The sequence below is a fragment of the Papaver somniferum genome, chromosome 4, assembly GCF_003573695.1.
Source record: "Papaver somniferum cultivar HN1 chromosome 4, ASM357369v1, whole genome shotgun sequence".
NCBI classification, from domain to species: domain Eukaryota; kingdom Viridiplantae; phylum Streptophyta; class Magnoliopsida; order Ranunculales; family Papaveraceae; genus Papaver; species Papaver somniferum.
In genome coordinates, this window is record NC_039361.1 from 78,128,036 (window position 1) to 78,137,457 (window position 9,422).

The 9,422-nt window shown below is 36.7% G+C and overlaps 3 protein-coding genes across 3 annotated transcripts; all 3 read right to left on the reverse strand.

Annotated features, from left to right (window-relative positions):
• Window positions 1-1,298: 1,298 nt before the first annotated feature.
• LOC113275964 lies at window positions 1,299-3,186 on the reverse strand. The gene is made up of 2 exons (XM_026525552.1): window positions 2,805-3,186; window positions 1,299-2,731 (listed from the first exon to the last, which is right to left on the reverse strand). The coding sequence occupies exons 1-2, from the start codon at window positions 3,160-3,162 to the stop codon at window positions 2,700-2,702; spliced, it is 390 nt and encodes a 129-aa protein (XP_026381337.1). The 5' UTR covers window positions 3,163-3,186; the 3' UTR covers window positions 1,299-2,699.
• A 27-nt stretch (window positions 3,187-3,213) lies between these two features.
• LOC113272726 (protein FAR1-RELATED SEQUENCE 5-like) lies at window positions 3,214-4,870 on the reverse strand. The gene is made up of 3 exons (XM_026522524.1): window positions 4,528-4,870; window positions 4,068-4,396; window positions 3,214-3,981 (listed from the first exon to the last, which is right to left on the reverse strand). The coding sequence occupies exons 1-3, from the start codon at window positions 4,868-4,870 to the stop codon at window positions 3,214-3,216; spliced, it is 1,440 nt and encodes a 479-aa protein (XP_026378309.1).
• Window positions 4,871-5,827: 957 nt separating this feature from the next.
• LOC113275965 (putative kinase-like protein TMKL1) lies at window positions 5,828-9,219 on the reverse strand. The gene is made up of 2 exons (XM_026525553.1): window positions 7,610-9,219; window positions 5,828-6,790 (listed from the first exon to the last, which is right to left on the reverse strand). Exons 1-2 carry the CDS (start codon window positions 8,988-8,990, stop codon window positions 6,150-6,152), a joined length of 2,022 nt encoding a protein of 673 aa, XP_026381338.1. The 5' UTR covers window positions 8,991-9,219; the 3' UTR covers window positions 5,828-6,149.
• Between the last annotated feature and the right edge of the window lie 203 nt (window positions 9,220-9,422).

Genomic DNA, 9,422 nt, shown 5'->3' on the forward strand with positions numbered 1-9,422 from the left:
AAGTTATAATACATAATATTGGTTAGAGTACTGATATTTCACTTTAACATCTAATGTTGGCATATATTTGAGAGTTTAGGTTGTATACACTACCCTCCGCCTTGTATTGTGCAGGCCTTAGAAGTAGATAAATCTAATGTAAGAGTTGAACCCCTTGGCTCATTATTAGATGGCTCCACTATTATCGATATAAGGGTTACTAACTCCCTTAGTTAGTCCGTTGGAATGCATTTTAACTTACAAAAAAAAAAGGTTGTAGACACTTGAGTTTGGGTTGTATACACTTCAAAGTGCACAAAATATTGTGTGAATAGATATTAGCAGATTCAAGTTCAACAAATAAAAAAGACAATGATATTAAATTTGTCATGCCAAAAGCCCAAGAGGAGACTTCCAATATTATATGGTGGAAAATCAAGTGTTACAAAAAAAATCACAGTGATCTCGAAGCACGTCGTTTAGTACAAACTACACCTTGTTTGGTTGGAAGAATTGGATTCCTAAGAATTCAATTATGGGGTAATCTAATTCTTGGAATTGAACTCCTAGAAATTGAATTCAAATCCAAAAAGTAAGCGTTTGGTTGAGGTAATTCAGTTAATTTTTTTTTTACCTTGGAATCCAATTTCACTGTATTATTAAACCACTGCAATAAAAAATTATCATTTTAGAGGGGTCCGGATCATGTGACTCTTGGTTTAAACACATAGTTTGGACACAATTTCCTGATCGTCCATCATACTTAATCCAACGGTAGTATTTACTGATGAGGTGGAATTCTATTAGGCTTAAAAATTATACGGCTTTTTCCCAAGCCGAGCGGAGCCGATAACCAACGTATATCTTTGGAAACAAATCTATAGCAGCTCTCTATGCATACTTTTCTCTCTTTTACTTTGGTTCTGCTTCCAGATTGTTCTTGAAATTGGGTTTATTGTTTGGAATTCGTACTAGTATATGCGCAGGTATGATTTTTCTTAACACTATGTACTTTAATTGGTTTATTGTTTGTTATTTGAAATACGTTGAGCCCTAATTTTGGTCTTGATTTGAGTAAAATCTTAATTGGGTTTGTAAGTTGAGATGGGTATAATTAAGAATTTCGTGAGATGATTTCAAAGTTAATAAGGAATGGAAGATTGGGCTAATATGGATCTCTTGAAATATTCCAAGGACACGGTGGAGAAGCTTTGAGAGAAGCTCAAATCAAATCAGAGAACAAAGGTACTCTACTGTTTGTCGAAAGTCCTGAAAGAAGACTATATTTCTTAGTCTTACTTACATATTTATCTCTTTAATTTTCTGTTGTAGCATGTGCTTGGGTTAATTATCATCAGATGAACATTTAACCAAACCTTAGGACTGGCTAGAGTATATATTTCATCTCTAATTATAAAGGAAATGACTTGGGGTTGTTTATGCTTGTGAAATAGTAACCTCTAACTAAGAGTAGGACTAAGATCTCAATTTTCATAATATATGTGAGTGTAAAAAGTGCGTCATGTTGGGGTAAGTGCATACAAGCAGTTAACATATAGCAAAATGAGTGGTTTATTTATAACAACTATCGGTATACATGGTAAAATTTGACATCTTCCTTCATCTCTGTAATTTAAAAATCCAAATGTCAATGCTTGGTCGAGAAAATTTTAAGAGGAGAATCAAAGATGCTTATGCATTAGGGTAAAAAAGAAATCTAAAGAGGAATATTTTGCTGAATGTGAATATGCAGATAGAGAGCCATGTACACAGTTCGCATGTGAAAACTGAGAGATATAACAAAAATCTATGTATCCAGCCTTTTCTTGCACCAGGTTCCAACTCATGCATCAATTTTTACTACTTGGAAGTTGGAAATAAGACGCGTAAGCCAATAAAAACCCTGAAACGTACAAGTGGTCCTCATTGCTGGCTTCTCCTCCTACCTCCTCCATCATTCATGACTCCCCATCTTTGCATATATAATTATGTTTGTGTTCTTCGAGTAGTAGCTTCCTAGCCTATATAGCTAGCTAGCTCATCATGAGGACCATTACCTATGTACTTACTGTGTCAGGAGCGAAAATAATAGGTTATATCGTTTATTGATATGATTTTGGAATTTGGATTCCATTTCCATGTCAGTGAACTTAACGAGTCATGATTTCTCTGAGTGACAATGGCTACTTTGGCTTTTCCGTACACAGTACTATGCACTGAAGTTGGATCTTCTGTGTGAACATGTCAATGTTACATTATAGTTGACAATTAAGTGGTATAGGTTAGAAATATCCTAGCTCATGAATGTGCATCTGAATTCTCTATCAAATACGGATTAATGCGAACATTTCAATAGTTTGGGAATTTTCTATGCTACATTCTTTCTCATTTTCTCGTTCTGCCTATTTTCTGTGGCTATGGTAGCGCAATACTGTTCTTATTTAATTTCCCTTAAATGTGTTTAATTTTGATATTAATCTGTGGAGCAATGGTAGCGCGTCTGGCTCTAGGCCAGAAAGTTGCGTGTTCGACTCACGTCAGATTTCCTCTAGTTTGTACAACACCCTTATTCCTTTTATTTAGGTGATGTTTTATCTTGGGAAGACATACAATTAATAGAATCACATTTGGAATACTCAGACTTCATGTCAAATTTAGTTTACAAATTACTTCACAGGTATATTATTACCCGAGTCTGGTAATCACTATTGTATCCCAAGTTAAATGGCATCCTCATTGCTGGAGTTTGTACCTACAGGAATATAAACACGGTTTGAATAGGAAATTAATGATACACAGAAAACATGAGATTTTGTAATACTTACTTGGATCACTGATTTTTAATTGCTCCGTATCTGCCTTTTTGGGGCAATTTCTTTTGTCATGCGTTGAGTCTTGGAAAACTGAACACTTTCTTTTTTTGTTAGCAGTAGACGATTCAATCCCCGCCAGTAGCCTACCCGTACTACTAACTTTTCCTTTTCCTTTATCGGCTTTGGGAGGTCTTCCTTTAGTTTGTGATATGTTTGGATTTTCCACAAATGGTTGATGCAATTGCTGAATTCTATTATTATCTTCATGGGGTTCACAATTCAGAACTTGTGAAGATCCGTTATCTTTGACCAACTTATTATGTTCATCCATGATTCTATCAAAAAGGTCTTTCACACCATCAACTGCCATTTTGTATAACTTATCTGATTTTGATGCAATGCAGGCCATTTGAGTAGATCTTCAACATAGATAACTTAGTCTATATGCAACTGAACAGTCGTAACCGTCAGACTTATCTGTTTCATCAACTCCTCTGAATGAGTTTGCGCCTTTCAACCATCTTTTTAAGATAAAGTGTGGCGGAATTTCATCAACCTCGAGCTTTCCGAGAACTTTAAGTACGTTTTTGCAAGGTAAGCCTTTAAATTCAAAGTATTGACACTCACAGTAGCCTTCATATGTATCGGGTTTCACCTTTACAATGAACTCTTGGAATCCACCAACTTTATATTTTACTAAATAAGTGTTGAACTCATCACCTCTATCTATTTCTTCTGACTTAAAACGTATTGACTCAAGCAATTGTTCACGAAACTTCCCAAACATATTCCGAGTGTATATTTCAGTAGCATGCTTTAATATTAAGTTCCTTTCGTCAATAATTCGCTTTGTATGCTCCGACACGTAATCTTCTTCAATTTCTCTGTCAACAATTTTTTTTAGTGCTTGATCGTACCTAATCACAAATTCTTTAAGATTTGTCTTTGACGAGACAAATTCGTTAAAAAATGCATTCACCCCTTCATTACGACCGGTAGTATTCATCCCAGCATAAAAAGTTCCACGATGGTATACAGGAACCCATGACTCACGAATCTCATATAAAGTTTTTAGCCAATCATTGTTACTTAAGCCAAACACTTCTATCATGATGTTCCACTTCTCTTCAAAATCTTTGATTTTGTAGGTATGATGGAGACATTTTTTCACATCTTTTTTAAATTTTGACTTTTTCAGGTAAACATGAGATAATTTCTCTCCGAATTTCTTTTTTTATGCCAGAGACATAAACGATGACGAATGTTCGGGAATACCTTCTTTACAGCAAAAGCCATGGCATCGTCTTGGTCGGTTATAATAGCAGATGGATGTTTTCCTCCCATAGCTTCAAGCCAAATACTAAACAACCACGAAAATGTGACTTTGGTCTCGTCCTGTAAAAGTGCACATCCAAACTGTATGGTTTGATAGTGGTGATTCACCCCTGTAAATGGAGCAAATGGCATCTCATATTTGTTTGCCCTGTATGTAGTATCACAGAAAACCACTTCTCCGAACTGCTCATATGACATTCGTGATCGAGCATCAACCCAGAAAAAATTTACGGCTCTACCTTCTTCGTCAACTTGAACCGCATAAAAAACTGCGGATTTTCAATTTGTTTCATCTGTAAATAATTGATGACTGACTGGGCATCACCAACTTCCAAATTCTTATGCCTCACATTGCGTAAATGATTCCAACAATCTCTTCAAATCTTTGCCTTGCACTCACATTTGATCGTACTGCAACTTCTCCCTTTTTTATCTATTCCTTCGATGTTCTCTTCTTTCTTTTTTTTCCCTTCGCGAGCACAGACCATATAAACTGATGTCACTTCGTCTACACCAACGCGTGTTTTGTTTGTTGATCGAACCCTAACTGAAAATCCATTTCGCCGTCCATATTCGGTATAGTACTCTTGCGCTTCTTCACGTGTATTGAAATGCATTCCTTCATATGGACTCTCCAGATTGCTCACATCATTTTTTCCATTTGAAGAATGATTCATGGCCTCAGTCTCATCACTCTGAACTTGATCATCACCACAAGTGAAAGTATTTGGCGGCTCGTCCATACCAGATTTTGACTTGATAATTTGATGATAATCGCAAGGAAAAGGGGGAAAATAATCGTAAACAAGAAAGGGAAAAAAAATCACGGTAAGGAAACAAAGAAGAAGTTTGAAAAGAATTTCTCCAAAAACAAAATTTGGAATCAAGCAGAAACGTAAAGAAAAGAGATCGTGGTAGATAAATATGGGAAGTTGCAACAGAAGATATGGGAAAATATATATATATATTTCCTTAGTTAGTTAGACCGTTATTTAATTAAGTTGTTGGCTCGGCTTGGATGAAAGCCGTATAGCTTTAAAAAATGCCACCTCATTGAAATGTACTGCCGTAGGATATACCATAATCGACGGTTATAAAAATGTGTCTTAGCTTATGCGTTCAAATGGGAAGTCCCATGATCCGGATGCGAGAGAGGGTATTGGATTCCTAGGAATCAAAGTTCTTAAATACATAGAGTTGATTTGTGTTGTTTGGTTCAAGGAATTGACCACAGTCCCCCGAAATTGGATTACCAAGAATTCAATTCCTTGAACCAAAACATGTTGCAAGTTCGTGTTAGAGGCAGGTCTCCCGCCTCCAATGGACTTGTTTCTGCATTTGAGATCTCAAATGTCAGAGATCTCTCTAGTCCAACTTCAACTGTTAGGAAAATCAAGCTCCCGAAGTCTTCTATCATTGAGTGAGACTGGATGTCACAAAGTTGGCTTCCGAATTAGCACCATAACTGTTAGGAGAGATAGTCATTTGAGTAAAAACAGTGTTGTAGCACTGCATTAATGGAACGCCAGATTTTGACTACACCGTTGAGCAAGTTGAGTAAATTGCATTCATGTTGTTGCTGAGATTTGCCCAAATTGAGCAAATTGGGCATAAACTAGACAACTTGCATCTGACAGGGGTGACATGTTCATACTGAGATTTGCAAATTTTTGAACAATACACTGTTACAATAACACGACTGCACCGGGAATACCCTAGTATATATCTTATAAACGAATGTAGTCATAAGCAAGTTTTTGCCTGATAACTACAATCATGAGCCAACCTGGTCTCCTTACTAGTACTAGGCAGACAAAAGAAGAAAATTAGCATACAGCAACTATTTAACCTCTTACAACAAGCTACTCTTAACAGTTTCTAAAGTACCATGACTAGCTAGTAATTAGTTATAGAGCACCTACTCGAAATTCTTCACAATCCAAACATGATAATGAATAATCAGCAAGTTCAGCGTGAAAGAGAGATACCACGAGAGAGCAAAGCAACTAATGACCTCGTCGATTAAAAGGGTGTACCTACTTCGCTTCTCGTTTCAGTTGGACTATAAAGAGCAGACCTGTTCCTCGGTCTATTCTCCTCTAATTGTTTGACAACTTCATCCATATTAGGTCTAACTGATGCCACAGGAGCACAACAGCCCATTGCAAGCTTCAAAGCCTGAACTAAACCATCTTCCATTGGACTCCTTATTCCTTTCAAAAGAGCCACATCAAAAACCTCCATTGTTGTTTCCTCCAAGACTGCAACCTTAACCAATGCAGGTAAATCCACAAACTCCCCACTTCTCCCATCTCTACCCGGCTTCTTTCCTAGCAGTATCTCGAGTAACAGTATCCCAAACGCGTAAACATCAGTTCTTGAATTGCACTTCTTCATCTTTTGAAGTTCTGGTGCTTTGTACCCATCAGTTTTTGCAATGGTTACCATTTCATCTGTGACTGCAGGAACCATTAATTTGTCGAGCCCAAACTCAGTAACTCTGGCAACGAAAAATTCGTCCACTAACACATTTTTCGATCTCACGTTTCCATGGGTTATGGGTGCTTCAAGTCCTGTATGTAGGAATGCTAGTCCTCTAGCTATATCCAGGGCGATCTTGTGTCTCCTAGCCCAGTTTAGCATTGGCTTCCCAGTTCTGCTATCTGATAGAGAATTCCATATTCAGATATAGTTAAGAGGAAAGAACACATAAGGAAAAGTAACGAAAATCTATGAATATGGTCAACCAAACAGGTGGTACAGTTTGGGAGACAGGTCGGCCAGAGCATGAGTCCTTTTCCTTAAACACAATATTTACATATAGAGAAATTCGTAAATAAAAAGAAGCAATTCTATACAAGTCTACAACTTCCAAAACAGGTTGTAGTTCTAGCTCACTCCCTTGTATAAGGCAAGTCACGTGGCATCTAGTCTAACAGTAGTATCCTTCTTTGCTAATATAGATGTTGCGGTTAGAAAATTTGCAGAAAAAATTCAAACACATAAATACAAGTCTACAATTTCCAGAACAGGTTGTAGTTCCAGCTCACCCCCTTGTATAAAGTAAATCACGTGGCATCTAATCTAATAGTAGTATCCTTCTTTGCTAATATAGATGTAGCGGTTACAAATTTTGCAGACAAAATGCAGAAACACATAAGCGTTCTATACAAGTCTACAATCTCCGAAACAGGTTGCAGTTCCAGCTCATTGCCTTGTATAAGGTAATCAAGTGGCACCTAATCAAATAGTACTATCCTTCTTTTCTAAATACAGATGTTGCAGTTAGAAAATTTATGGACAAAATAAGAAGAACTATGAGAATTAACTATGAAACGAGAGCATAGATCTTGCATACATGTAATGAAAGAAGTATAACAGCAATGCTCTTTCATTTTTTAATAAAAAGACAACAAATATCCCCAGTTCAATAATTGGATAAGGAATGCAAATGAAGGTGGGAGTGTTGATAATATAATTACCATGAAGAAGATCATGTAAGGTTTTATTGGGAAGATAATCATAAATGAGAAGCTTCTCCCCTCTCTGACCCTGATAAAATGCTCTAAGTGGAACCAAATTTTCATGCCGAACTCGACCAAGTTGCCTTACAACGGGTAAACATGAACTACCATCTTTACAAGTACCTTCTCTCAACAACCTAAGAGCAATAGTTCCTCCATCTGCAAGCTTCGCCTTATAAACTGTTCCGTAATTTGTCTTCTCCATAACTTGCCCAGTAGCATTCAATACATCCTCTAAGGTCAAATGTTCAGCACCTTGAAACAAAACAAGTTTACCTTCACCACCACCATTTTCATCTTCTTCTCCTTCTTCATATCCATCTTCATTTACGCCATTATTTTTCTTCTTTCTCCCTTGAACATACCCAATTAACACCGAAGCTGATACTACTAACCCAGTCATTAGTCCAATCACAAGGACTGCAATACCTCCTGAACTCAAACCAGACCTTTTCCCACCACATTTTCCTAAAGGTGGCCCACAAAGACCAGGATCATTTCCTTGAAAAGCCTTAGTATCATACTTTGATCCATCAAAAACTGGTAAAACCCCAGTAAAATTGTTGTAAGAAAGATTCAGTTTATCAAGGCTTAACCCACTTAAAGTCACAGGAATCTGTCCATAGAAGTCATTATTACCCAAACTAAGCTCTTTCAAACCACTGAATCTAGTGACAAATTCAGGAAATTCACCAGAAAACTTATTATTACTCAAATCTAAAACCTCTAAACTCTTACAGGTAGAGTTCTGCAATGCTGGTTCAGGTAGAGTACCGGTAAGATTATTGTCTCTTAACCTCAATGAAACAAGTCTATCACAAAGGTTCCAGATCGAAGTAGGAAGAGACCCTTTTAACAAATTACCACCCACATCAAGATTAGCAAGAGAAACACTATAACCAAGCTCTAGTGGTATGTTACCTGTAAGTGAGTTAGCACCAAGATACAAACTTTTCAACGAAGAAAGCTCACCAACTTCTCTTGGGATTTCACCAAATAACCCTGCACCAGGTAGCTGAACAGATAGAAGCTGTAAAGATGGGTCCTTAAAGAGTGTTAGATTGTTTCTTTGAGGTAATGTTAAACCATCACATTGAAGTGGTACACCATTAGAGATAACCCATGTCAGTCCTTTCCATAGACATAAAGGAACAGAAAAGTTCCAAGAAGATAATACAAGATTTTCTGGGTTTCCTTGTAATGAAGGTTTAATCTTTGACAAGAGAAGTTCAACATCTGAAGATGTTTTAGTGAGTGAAAAAGTAGTAGTAGTAAAGATGAAGAAGAAGCAGAAGAAGAAGAGGAGAACCCAAAGAGAGTAAAGTTTCAGAGAAGCCATGAATGAGATTATGAGAGAGAGTGAAGTGGTTTTGTTTTTCTTTTGGGAAAAGGTTTGGGGTTTTGTTTGACTAGTGACTACTGCTAGTCCTCCAAGACAGAAAATGTTTTGTTTTAAACAGTGACTTGGAAACAGCAGAGCAAAAACTACATAACGATACTAAGTTAATGTATAAATAGGACTAAAATCACTGCTCTTCTGAGAAGACCGTTGGATGTAAGATTATGGGAGATGTTACTGTATAGAAAAATAGTCCTTGAAACATGTAATCATGGATGTTTGTATAGAATAAAACTGAGATTTTAAATTTTTTTAAGTATTTTTTTTCTTGTAGAGAGATGAATGATTGAATGTCTGTGAATGTGAATAAAGTTATGGATTTTCTTGCACGCTCACCTTTGTAGAGAGTTTCTGATTTGTCTTTGGATGATA